The following is a 13909-nucleotide window of genomic DNA, read 5'->3' on the forward strand; positions in this document are numbered from 1 at the left end:
AGTTTATTATGCATATATGACAATATATATGCTATGAAGCAACTGACCCTCCCATCCAGAGTGCTTTGTGGCCAGTTAGGTGCTCTGTCACATCACATCTTGCACAGTCCAAATACAACATTGCCATGATGAATTACTATTTGTGTTTGATATTGTGTTTCATGCAGGAATCAAGATTACCTTGTATTTGTCTTGTCTACAGAGCCAGAAATAACTATCAGCTACACACACATTTACTACACATACATCAGTGATATAGCTGTAATGCTGAAAAATAGTGCTGTAATGTACATAAGTATATCATTGTGATTTGGCAATAATGTTGCACACAGCCAGATATTGCTGGATGTATACTGCTGTGATAAAGGTGAATATTGCATAGTGTTGTTATATAGCCAATTACTGTATTGCATACTACCATGGTATGGCTGTAGTGTTGCACATAGCTGTGAAATAGCTAATTCAACTGTTGCATTCTGCTGTGATATAGCTAAATGTTGCATAGTGCTGCTTTATAGTCAAATATTGTATACTACTGTGATATGGCTATAGTGTTGCATAGTGTTGTGATATAAATATGGCATACCACTGTGATGACTGGATTATTGCTATAGCTGTATTGTACTGAAACATGGCTACACTTATGTATGCTGCTGTGAGTGAGTGAGTATGGATTTAGGAAAAATCAGTGATGTCATGACAGGGACACCAGAAATGGGCTACACAATCTGTACGCAAGTGGGGAATCTATCCGGGTCTTCAGTGTTTCATACTTCAGTCATGTTGACAACTGTAAGCAGGCTACTATGATATGCTCAAAGAAGTGTTGCCCTTGTGATACAGATTTGCTATAGTAAAAGGTCTAGTCTGCAACATCTCAATTACTAAATCTATGAATATGTTGACACACTTTCATGGGTTCAAAAGTCCCATTGTTCAATGCACGGGACAAGTCAGTTTTCATTACGGGCAATCAAATAATGGTATCTTACTTGTCCATGGACTATTAGATGATTTCTACTTATGGTTTCAAACTGCAAATAAACTTGGATTTCATTTCATGTCTGCTCATAATGTAGCTGTTACATTTTGCAACAATAGTAATTTAGATCTATCGTTTTTTTAAATTTATCACTTTTCAATAAATTGTCCAGTAAACATTAACATTTAACATTGTGTCAAAATCAGGACAAGTGGAAAATTAGTGAGGACAAGTTACTTTCTTGCCCTGTTTCACTTGCCTTGTGGCAAGTCGCTTTTAACAAAAAATCTGAACCCCTGACTTTTCTTGATGACTGATCATAATGAGAAGATGAACAAAGGTTGGAGGATGGGCGTATTTATGAAACATACCATTTTGATGCTGACTTTTATGGGTCAAGTTAGGACCTTGGCTTATCTTTGAGATTGATTTACCTATGGTAACTCATGCTAATCACTGACAGACATGCAAGCTGGTAGCCTGTAACATCAGCATGACTGGCATCTCAGGGATTGTGTGACCATGAAGACACAATGAAAGCCCCAAACAGGTATTTTAAAATGTAATACCAACAGCAGAGGCTACGAATCAGGAGACTTTGTAGTCTCTGGAGATGAACATGTCAGATTTTTTACTCTTTTCATGTGGTTATTTTATCTGCATTTGTCTCCACAGCTCCCTGCCTAAGTTCTCCTTGTTCTGCACATGGTTCCTGTCATGACCTTGACCCCACTGCTGGCACCTTCCAATGTCAGTGTCAGCCTCCATATGATGGCCCAACATGTCAGACCCGACAGAACCCATGTGTCTGGGGCCCTGATCCAGGATCCTGTAACCAGTCCATCCCACGCTACTTCTACAACCGGTTCTCCCAGGGATGTGACACTTTTAACTACACAGGTAGGAAAGGATACAGGCAGATATTTCCACCTGTGACTACACAGGAAGGGATTGCACTTTTAGCTACACAGGTATTAATTTAAACCTTTAATTACACAGGTACGAATATACACCTTTCACTAGACAGCTACAGATTTATATCTTTAACTACACAAGATGGGATATATACCTATAACTACAAAGATAGGGATTTATGTTTAATTACACATGTTGCATTTGATACCTGTAACTACACAGGATGGGATATATTCCTGTAACTACAAAGGTAGTGATTTATATCTTTGATTACACAGGTAGGTATTTACACCTTCAACTACACAAGAAAGTGTTGGGACAACACATCAAGGCTATTGACTTTATTCCTTTGACTACACAGGTAGAGATTTAAATAAGAAGGATTCTGGCAGATCCACCTTCAACTCATGTATGGTTTGTTATTTGTAATTTTTTATTATAGACATTTTTGTACAGGATATTAAACTGAAGGATGTGTTATGTAGGTAACAGAGATACCTGGCCATGGTAGTGAGGGCTTGCTATAGTGGTGGAAACACTGGCATTTGTTTAAGGTTGTGGAGGCAACATCAATAACTACCCCACCATGGATGAGTGCAATGACACCTCAATGCATGGTGCCTGTTGCTACCGTCGATATTCTACAACACTGGCAGACATAGTGCAGAGCGACCAGCAGCTGGAGATCAGGTGTGAGGTATGTATGATGGCTAGACTCCTACTGTGAGGTGTGTATAGGTAGTGTAAAGACCTGATATGAGATGGGTATGTAGATCAGGTGTTAGGTATGTATGATGGCTAGACTCCTACTGTGAGGTATGAGTGACAGGGAAAGAGACTAGAGATATACTGTGAGATATGTGTGACTGGGATAGGGACTGGAGGTCTACTGTGAGGTAGGAGTGACAGGAATAGATACTAGATATCTGCTGTGAGGTATGAGTGGCAGGGATAGAGACTAGAGATCTACTGTGAGATAAGAGTGACAGGGATAGGGACTAGACATCTGCTGTGAGGTATGAGTGACAGGGATGGAGACTAGAGATCTACTGTGAGGTATGAGTGACAGGGATGGAGACTTGAGATCTACTGTGAGGTATGAGTGACAGGGATGGAGACTAGAGATCTACTGTGAGGTATGAGTGACAAGGATGGAGACTAGAGATATACTGTGAGGTATGTGTGACTGGGATAGAGCCTGGAGGTCTACTGTGAGGTAGGAGTGACAGGAATAGATACTAGATATCTGCTGTGAAGTATGAGTGACAGGGATAGAGACTAGACATCTGCTGTGAGGTATGAGTGACAAGGATGGAGACTAGAGATCTACTGTGAGGTATGAGTGGCAGGGATAAAGACTAGAGATCTACTGTGAGATAAGAGTGACAAGGATAGAGACTAGACATCTGCTGTGAGGTAGGAGTGACAAGGATGGAGACAGGAGATCGACTGTGAGATAAGAGTGACAGGGATAAAGACTATACATCTGCTGTGAGGTATGAGTGACTGTGACAGAGACTGGAGATCTGCTGTGAGGATTGACTAATTGGAATAGAGACTGGAGATCAGAATACAGATAAAACTCCATAGAGTTTTTGATTGAAATTCATCTCTGGATGTAACTACCGGTATCTGAATGTTGAAACCATGTTGTAGAATAAAAAACGCTTTCCATTAGTAAAGCATGTGTTTTTCAGAAACTTCATATTGGAGCCTGCAAGTCTCTTCATCGTCAGCCAGATGGAGACTTTGAGACAGAGGTGATCAGTTTCTACCCTGGGATGACATGTGAGGAGGCTGGGTGTGTAACAGCAGGAGCTTGTGTTGTAGGAGGGCTTATTGAGCCTGTGGACTCGCAGTTCCCACTTGGATGTGAAGACTGTTCCTGTAAGCCTGGAGGAAGGGTGGAGTGCAGGTGAGTGGGTAAAACAGCAGTGAGTTTGTAGACAGGTAGAATTTAGCGGAATCGATGTTTTAACAAGTGCACTTCAAGTGAATTTGTATGACATGTGGAGCATACATGAGTGGATGTGAGAATCGATGGAGTCTTCGTAACCTAGTATGAGGACAGGTGTGTAGGTATTTGAATGTTGGAGCTGGTAAAGTGGAGTTCAGTTGGCCTGAACACAGGTGAAATGGAGGTTAGTACAGGTAGAATAAAGGTGATTGTGTGATGGACATGTTGCCTCAGAAATGAAACCGGAGATATGGTGAGATCATTGTTGGATGATGACTAACTGAATCTGTCCTTGCTTGTACCACAAAATTAAAAACACAAACATGTAAATGTTTTGCAGCAAGCTAAATAATGCATAACAATAACTCTGTTTGTGTGACTTCAGCTGTAAGCACCGCAGTGTAAGGAAGGAGATTCGGGACATGACCAGGATTGAGATGGTCCATTTCCAGAATGCAGTCCGCATCCTTCGTGAAGACAACACCACCAGTGTGTGGGAGACATTTCGCGACCTCTACATGACTCACAGCATGCATGCCAGTGGCGGGGCCTACTTCCTTCCCTGGCATCGTTACTTCCTGCGTGATATTGAAAGGAAGTTGCAGGAAGTTGACTGTGACATCAGCATTCCATACTTTGACTTCACCACAGATATTGGCAAAATGGCCAATGCAATTGTTTGGCAGCCAAGTTACTTTGGTGGAGATGGAGAAGGATTAGACAATTGCGTATCAGACTTACCGTTCGGAGACCGTGGGACGTGGAAACCATGTGTGATGAGGAGTTTTAACACAAGTGTCAATCTGCCGTCTCAGCTGGAACTATCATTGGCTTTGGCAAGTGAGGACTACATGGAGATGAGTCTTTGTCTGGAGACCTATGCCGCCTATCTCCACACCTTCATTGGTGGCGACATGGCAACCACATCCAGTGTGTATGACCCAGTATTTCTTGCTATTCATGCTTACATCGATCACCTCTACTGGACCTGGCAACAGAAGGATCAGAATATGTTCAAGTTCCCAGCAGCTTTTGGAAGCATTCCAATGATTCCTTTCAATGTAGCACCTCGGGATGTTTTTGACCTTGACAATCTGTGTGTGACCTATGCACAACCTTCTAAAGGTCACCCATGCAACAAGACTGACCTTGTCCTGAGGCCATCAAGGTCAGGTGTACAAAGAGGTGACATCAACCCTGAACTGGCCTATGGTGTTGACAACTACGACCAGTTTGGCTACAGTGATGATGGATATGACAGAATAGGATATGACATATTTGGTTATGACCGAGATGGTATGTTCACAAGAGATGACTTTTGCATGGGTTGATCAAATTGTCATGTTTTCATTTTATCAAAATTCTTATTGTTGAAATTTGATTGAAAGAGTAATTTTTGTATAAGATTTGTTGAGGAAAACTGAAAGTAGCATATACTATAATATACATATGTATATATATATATATTACTAAGAATATATGCTCATAACCCTTTCTTGGGGAAAGGTACTTGTGAGACTTTTTATAGCTAAAAACCTTACTTAAAAAACAAAGAGCATAAGAATTACAGTAAATGGATTCAGGACTTTGATGGCTGATGGTTGTGTTACTTTCTTTAGGGTTTAACAGAGATGGTGTCAACAGATACGGATATGATGTCAATGGGATCGGAAGGTTTGGCTTTGACCGTGACGGATATGATATCCATGGTTTCAACATTGATGGTCTGGACAGGAGTGGTAACCCAGACACATCAGGAAGGTTTGGCAGGGATGGACTGAACCAGTGGTGTCTGACACGTGGAGGTGAGAGCTGCACTCACCTTACAGAGGTTGGGAGGAGGGAACTATTATATGGATACTATCTGACGTGTTTGGAAGGAGCAGATACATTCTTGTCTTCTAATAAAGGTTTGGCAGGATCAGATGTATACACTGCATTTCTTAATAGTATGTTCCTGAGAGAGCATTATTGACCCCTCAGAGGTGTTGCAGTCTTGTGCAGTGTCATGTGAATGGAAATTCTCTAAAGCAAAATGGACAAGTGTTATGAAGGAAATGAAGTGTAGAATTTTATCTGAGGAGACCTATCACAATGAGTACCGGAATAGATCAGACGTATTCAAACATGTTAATGCTTGCGATCTTATGATAACAGAAATATTATGTTGTCCTTCATTTCCTGACAGGATTAAACCCAGATGGCTTTGACAAGTATGGTTTCTCAATACATGGGTATGATGCTGAGTACTGCAACTATCTCAACAATGGCCCCTACGCCACCATCTATTCCCAGAAGATCTTTGACATCCTTAAGCGGCAAGGAAAGGGTTTCTTGATGTCTCTGCCACGGATCTGCCCTGGACTTGAACCCTTGCCTTCCCAGTGGGTTGAACAGTACTGGGCCACCAACATCAAGGATGTGACAGGTTGGTCAGATGAAGACATTTTCAAGGAATAGGGTCATTTTAGTTTATTATTCAAATTATGATCAGTACTTGACATTGCTAACCTTTTGCCACCCAAAGATTCACAATAATATTTGTTTTGTATACTAATCAAGGCTAGCTAATATTACCTCCATGAGGAAATAATGATTTTGATCAAACATTTTTCTCCTCCAGGAATGGTTCCTGTCAACATGTCTATCCAGACATCACTGCCTTCAGCACGATTCTGTTTTGATGTGGACCAGTTTATTAGCCCATGTCCATGTGACAAACCCATTGCGACATGTACCTCCAACCCCTGTGCAGGGGCCACGTGCCGGGCGTTCCCTGGGGCACAGTGTCATGTCAGCTTCTGTGGGGAGTGTTCGGCCCAGTGGTTCTACAACAACATGCTGGTAGACTGCCAGGAGGAGAGAGGTAGGGAATATGTGCAGGTCCTCATTGACCAAGGGGTGCCATGATGAGCGTATCACAATTAACCCACATTAAGGTAACGGTGAGGTCATCACAATTAACCCACAGGAATGTTCTGGTGAGATCATCATAGTAAACCGAAAAGTTATATTGAGGTCATCACAGTTAACCCAAAGGAAGGTTAGGATGTGGTCATCATAATTAACCCAAAGGAAGGTTATGGTGATGTCATCATAATTAACCCAAAGGAAGGTTAGGATGTGGTCATCACAGTTAACCCAAAGAAAGGTTAGGATGTGGTCATCACAGTTAACCCAAAGAAAGGTTAGGATGTGGTCATCACAGTTAACCCAAAGGAAGGTTTAAGGATGTGGTCATCACAGTTAACCCAAAGGAAGGTTAGGATGTGGTCATCACAGTTAACCCAAAGAAAGGTTAGGATGTGGTCATCACAGTTAACCCAAAGGAAGGTTTAAGGATGTGGTCATCACAATTAACCCAAAGGAAGGTTAGGATGTCATCATAATTAACCCAAAGGAAGGTTAGGATGTGGTCATCATAATTAACCCAAAGGAAGGTTAGGATGTGGTCATCACAGTTAACCCAAAGGAAGGTTAGGATGTGGTCATCACAGTTAAGCCAAAGGAAGGTTAGGATGTGGTCATCACAGTTAAGCCAAAGGAAGGTTAGGATGTGGTCATCATAATTATCCCAAAGGAAAGCTCTGGTGAGGTCAGTTAACCCAAGGGAAAGTTTTGGTGGGGTCATTACATTTAACCCAAAACATAGTTGTGATGGTGTTAATATGAAGTAAAAGTATGTTGAAGTCATCACAGTTAACCTAAAGGAAACTTTTAGTGAAGTCATCACAATTAACTTAAAGGAAGGTTATTGTGAAGTCATCACAGTTAACTTGAAGGGAGGTTATGGTGAAGTCATGCCAGTTAACCTAAAGGAGGGTTATGGTGAAGTCCTCACAATTAACCATAAGGGAAAGCAAGGTCTTCACAATTGACCCAAGGGATTGTTCTGCTAAGACCCTACAGGAGGTGTTTGTGTTGTACTTAATATGGAGATTTGTGGGATTTATTTTATAGATTGGCCTCTGCATGTACTGTTATGTGAGCCTCTCGCTGAACTCTTTCAGTCTTATCATGGACCCCTACAAAACTTTGACAATGATGGTGACTTTTCATAACATTAATTATTTCCAAGAAAAAATGTTGTTGTTGTCTTGAGGCATGCTTTTAGATGCCACTTGGTGAATGTTATTGATATATCCAGCAGTTTCTCACACATGCTATATTTATCAGTTATCCATCATATTTAATGTTTTCCAGACTTCTGCAACCCAAACCCATGTGAACATGGGGGCACCTGCATGGAGTCCATCTGGATCAACGAGCCCCACCTGGTCACGTGTATCTGTCCCCCAGGATACGACGGCCATCTTTGCCAGTATGAAGTGGAGGACACCTGTACACTGCCCATCTCTACTGGTAGGTCAACGTACACTGCCCCCATACTGATAGGTCTCTTTTATACTGCCCATTACTACTATCAGATGCTGTGTATACGTCCACTCAACAGGGGGAGGTGGGGTAGCCTGGTGGTTAGAGTGTTCACTTGGTACGCTGAATACTCGGGTTCAATTCTCCACATGGGTACAATGTGTGAAGCACATTTCTGGTGTCCCCACCATGATATTGCTGGATGGTGCTAAAAGTGGCAAAAAACTATACTCACTCACTCACTCAATAGATGTAAGGTACATCCCCTAAACACTTCCTTCAGTGCTTGTATTGTTGGTTCACTGTATACAGGTGTCTTGTAGAATGCATACCATAGTGGTAGGGCCATTGTGTGTGTGTGTGTGTGTGTGTGTGAGTGTGTGTGTGTGTGTTGGGGGTGGGGGTGGGGAGTGTGTGGATGCATGCATGCATGCATGTTCTGTGAGTTAAATTCTATCAGTTCCATTATGTACACATAATGGAAACACTATATGCTAGTGAGTACCATCAGACTCCTTGCACTGGTGTCCCATGTCGCTGACTTCCTGTAAATTCTTCCAGGTGGCTGCAGTGCCAGAGAGACCCGCTGGTACTTCGACTACCGACAACAGAAGTGTCTGGAGTTCATCTACACTGGTTGTGGGGGCAACAGTAACAATTTTGCCAACATCAACTCCTGCCAGGCGCGTTGCCTTATTGGTGCATGCTGCTACCGTGAACCCCTCTTCCCAGACAGAATCATCGGTTATGACAGACAGGGATATGACAGGTCAGAGGATGTCTGCTTCAAGAGGCAGTCACATCTTACAGACATGCACATAGTTGACTGTACTGGATGATGAAAGTAGTGCACTATAGCAGATCCGTATTTGACCTTAATTGAACGTAGTTAGCCATATTAAAGCGTAGATCACCATAGTTATTAATGTACAAACCCATGATTAAACCATGGCTAGGCCAAAATATTTTTATCTTGTTGTAAATATGTCTATGTTTAACTTGAATGCCAAGACCCAATTGTTATGGTAGTTAGAATGTGGTTGTCCCTAGTTCCCCTAGTTGACAGTAATTGACCCAACTGCACATGGCACTATGATCAAACTATTGTTTACGATGTTAATCACTGTGGGTCCAGTTGAACAGTATGCATGGCTGTAAGATGTGAAAGGACTTTTGAAATGCTTATAGGCTGAATGATGTTTGTTTGATGGGGATTATTTATGTTCAACTAACTGTTTCAGATATGGCTTCAACATTGAGGGACTTGACCGAAGTGGGCGCCGACGGACAGTCAACAATGGCATATTCACAGCCCGGGAAAGATATGACACTGAGGGCTTTGACTTCCAAGGTAGGAGAACACACACATTGCAGGCAGGGTATATACTGGGATTCACTTACAGTTAAGGCAGTGTCTCAGAGGCAACAAATAAATACACTAATGTCAGTAATACATGGATCTGTTTCATAAGTGAGTATTTTTTAAATCCCACTTTAAGTAGTATTTCTGTAATGTCCAGTTGGCTTACCATAAATGGGTTTAACACTTTTTATTTGTATTATCTAGTAATTTGATTTTTTTCTTAAATTTGTTCAAAATATATCTCTGTGATGAAACAGTATTTTCCACTAAGACAGTTTGTGTTGTCCAGGCTATGACATCTATGGATATGATGATGAGGGCTATGATCGCCAAGGCTATGACAAGGAGGGATTTGACAGGGAGGGCTTCAACAGGACAGGGTACAGCCGCATCGGCGAGTACGATGGCATCATTGACTACAACATGGAGGGCTACGACCCAGAAGGATTTAATAGGTGATAGGATCCTCTGTCCTTGTTAAATATTGTGTCAAGAAAGATGATTTCTGCATAAATTTCATCCATATTAAATATTTCCCTATGAAAATGTTTTGTTGATATTTTTCTGAAGTAAAGCTACAGGATGAACTGCATCAGACAAACATTGTACAAAATATTCCATTCATTGCCGACATGTTCCAGAATAAATAGTGACCATTTTCTGACATGGATATATTCAAATCAGTCCATCTATTATTGAGACAACATACCTGAAAAGAATCTATTACATAATGAACATTGTGATAATGCATTGATGTGACGGCTACTAGCTGCTTTCCAACCAATAGAAACATGATGGCATGATTTACCCAAACATCACAATGCCAAAATGGTAATGCAGAATGAGAATTACTGAAAATGAGCACACGTATATAGTTTTTCTGTACATCTGTGAATAATATTTAGCATTAATGTTGGTTTTTGAATGCTATTTGACACACAGAAACCCAATTGGCAAAGAGTAGGTGTTTCTTAAGTGAAACTGTTATACCTACGTACTTGTAGATAACAGATTGTCTGTCCTTTACAAAATAGTGTTAAGACTACCCTGACACAATTATTAAATTGGGACAGATAATCCGTATTTGCTGGTTAATTTCTGTAAATTTTACAGAGCCCAATTTGTTAACGAAACTTTCTATGCTTATTAAACAGACGTTTGCCACAGCTCTGTGCAGATGATACAGAGGCAGTATGATGAGGATGTTTCATTTATTGTCTGAACCTCAAACATTTACAGCAGACTACCTTGCTATAGTTCCATTATAGGACTAGGGTTGATGAGAACATTCTTTGTTGAGAATATTTTGCAGTCAGAAATGAATGGTATAATTTTATTAACTTGTTCTGTTTTGTTCCAGAGCTGGCTACAACTGTCATGGCTTTAACAGGGAGGGCCTGGACATCTACGGTGTGTCTGCTGGTTTCATGTACAGCTGTCGGTCAATGACGCTTCAGAAGTGTCAGGCAACAGAGGCCCGCAATGTTCAGGTGGTGCAGTTCACACCAGGTAAACGCTGCGAGGAGGTGACGTGTGGGGAGACCTGTGGATGCATGTACAACAACCAGACCTACAAACCAGGAGACACGTTCCAGTCCGGCTGTCAGACGTGTTCCTGCACAGAGAAGGGAGTGGTGGTCTGTGTGTGTGACACCCCGGTGAGGAGGAAGGAGGTGAGGGAACTGACTCGAGAAGAGCGGGAGAGATACCAGCTTGCCATCCGAAAACTAATGGTTCAGACTGGTCGTCCCTCCAAGTGGCTCCGTCTAGCACAGATGTATGCCTCACATCTGCCTCAAGCTGTGGGCAATGACGCCTTCCTTCCATGGCATCGATACTACCTGTGGCATGTAGAGCAGTCCTTGCAGGACATCGACTGTAGGATAGCCATACCATACTACGACTGGACAATAGATGCCGGGAAGCCTGAGAGATCGCTCATCTGGGGTGCTAACATGTTTGGCGGTAATGGCATGAATGTTTCCGACTGTGTCACGTATCATCCTTTCAAGAACTACTTCCCTCCATACTGGTCTCCATGTCTCAGGCGTAGATTCGACACATCCATCAACTTGCCTGACCTTGTCAACGTCCAGCTGGCACTCCGGGAACCATCATTCCAGAAGTTCCGTCTCAGGATGGAGGTGTACACTAAACTATTCCAGACGTTTGTTGGCGGTCACATGAGCACTTCCATGAGTGCTTATGATCCAGTCTTCCTGTCTCTCATAGCCTTCATTGACAGTTTGTGGGACACATGGCAGCAAACACACAGTGATGGCTTACTGCGATACCCTCAAGGTCGTCGGTACCTTCCCATGATTCCCTTCAAGGTCACACCAGACAATGTGATGGACCTCCGTATTCAGATGTGTGTTGAATACCTCCCCCTCACTCAAGGGGCTCCATGTAATGAGACGGAAGTGCGTAACTATGGTTATGATGTAAATGGATTTGATCGCCACGGTTACAGCAGAGCAGGATATGACGTAGATGGTTATGATGTACATGGTGTTAGTATAGACGGTAATCTTGATGATCGAGGAATATATGATATTCGTGGTTATAACAGACGTGGATATGGCCGCTCGGGGTATGATATGTCTGGCCTGGATGAGTTTGGTTTCTATGTTGACACGTACAATATGGATGGCTTTGATGCGAACGGATATGACCGATCGGGGTACGATAGATATGGCTTTAACAGAAGTGGACTGACGCCATTTGGCTTCCACAAAAATGCCTCCTACCTGGGCATGCAGGAGATAAATATGGATGCATTTGATTCTTATGGCTTCAATAAATACGGATATGACAAGTATGGCTTCGATCGTGAGGGATATGACCGTTTTGGATTTGATTCAAAAGGCTATGACCGTCGAATATGCAACTTCTACAATCTGGGTCCTTTGGGTATTGTGGTCAGCCATTATGTCAGGAATAAGTTGAACAAATTCGACAATGAGACCCTCCGCAACATCAAGCGTATATGTCCGCCAGTGACGTCACTACCAGACTGGCAGGTGACTAACAATTGGCTGGATCGAGGAGACCAGGTTCAGCTGATTGAGACGATAGAGAGATTGGATGCTCGTACCCAGGAACCTGGTGTTATGGTCAGGAACTACACTGTGGATAAGGATTTGATATGGGTGCCATTGCCACCCGACGAACAGTGAGTACAGAGTCTTTAGCTGAAACATTCTACAAAACAGATGTGAGTTTTACACAGTATTTAAGCAGACAGAGACAGAGGACACCAGAAATGGGCTTCACACATTTTGCCCATGTGGGGAATTGAACCAGCGTGACAAGCTGATGATTTATCCAGTAGGCTAACAAGACAACAATTGAACAATTATTTAAGGCATTTTCTTTTGGCTAAAATAACTGAATGTGCTCCAAAGTAGTTAGTAAAAAGGCTTCTCATTATTGTAACACTGTTTGTATGTTTATTTTTTTTTCTGTTGAGAACTCATTTAAATAATGCCTAGCTCTTAGTCAGTGTTATTCTCACTACATGATCTACTCTACCTAACCATTGAGCCCGTAGATATTTTACGTCGTAAATATACTGTTTGCTTTTTGCTTCATAACGGTTGAAACGTGTCAGTATTCACTGAAGCTTTACCTTTTGTGATTATCATCTTGGTGATGATAAGCAAGAAAGTATTAAAACATCATAGTATACTATCATGATTATGTTTTTCAAAATTTCTGTGTCTGAACATGTTATCAGTTTCCAGTTGCACAGAATGATGCTCATGCTGTTGATCACCAGATTGTCTGGTGATTCAATTCAAATATTTAATGACCCACCACATAGCTGCAGTATTGCTGAGTGTGGTGTAAAACTTATCTCACTCACTCACTCTGTCTGAACATTGAAAAGTGAGTGAGTGAGTTGGGTTTTATGCTGCTTTTAGCAATATTACAACAGTTTCACGCTGGGAGACCCCAAAAATGGGTGTCACATTGTATTCATGTGGGGAATCAAAATGAGGTCTTCAAGTTTCACAATTAATCTACCACACTGCCTCAGAAATGGCAAACAAAACAGAACCTTGACTGAGGCCTACCAGCCCCTCACTCATCCACAATAACCCACCCAGAGACTCTCACCTCACTGTTACAGATTGTGCCTGGTGACCCATGTGTACAATGACTGCCCCCTAGACAACCCTGCCGTCCTGTGCCCAGATGACCTGTGTGAGGCACGCAACTGTCCAGGTAGGATATCGCCAGTATGATGCAACCAACATCACAAGGGCAATCTGCTGCCCTAAGGCAACCACAAAGCAACATACTTCACAAGGGC

The 13909-nt window shown here is 42.1% G+C and overlaps 1 protein-coding gene across 1 annotated transcript in view; it reads left to right on the plus strand.

The window, feature by feature from the left end:
• LOC137286983 (uncharacterized) overlaps nt 1-13909 on the plus strand; it is a 204061-nt gene that overhangs the window by 22952 nt on the left and 167200 nt on the right. Inside the window, exons 8-20 of the mRNA XM_067819051.1 lie at nt 1658-1882; nt 2452-2594; nt 3595-3812; nt 4240-5150; nt 5474-5659; nt 6043-6282; nt 6478-6720; nt 8058-8216; nt 8790-8997; nt 9470-9579; nt 9881-10046; nt 10952-12766; nt 13727-13821. Of these exons, the coding sequence (XP_067675152.1) occupies nt 1658-1882; nt 2452-2594; nt 3595-3812; nt 4240-5150; nt 5474-5659; nt 6043-6282; nt 6478-6720; nt 8058-8216; nt 8790-8997; nt 9470-9579; nt 9881-10046; nt 10952-12766; nt 13727-13821 (4719 nt within the window). The remainder of the gene's footprint in view (nt 1-1657; nt 1883-2451; nt 2595-3594; nt 3813-4239; nt 5151-5473; nt 5660-6042; nt 6283-6477; nt 6721-8057; nt 8217-8789; nt 8998-9469; nt 9580-9880; nt 10047-10951; nt 12767-13726; nt 13822-13909) is intronic.

The sequence above is a fragment of the Haliotis asinina genome, chromosome 6, assembly GCF_037392515.1.
Source record: "Haliotis asinina isolate JCU_RB_2024 chromosome 6, JCU_Hal_asi_v2, whole genome shotgun sequence".
In the NCBI taxonomy this organism is placed as follows: domain Eukaryota; kingdom Metazoa; phylum Mollusca; class Gastropoda; order Lepetellida; family Haliotidae; genus Haliotis; species Haliotis asinina.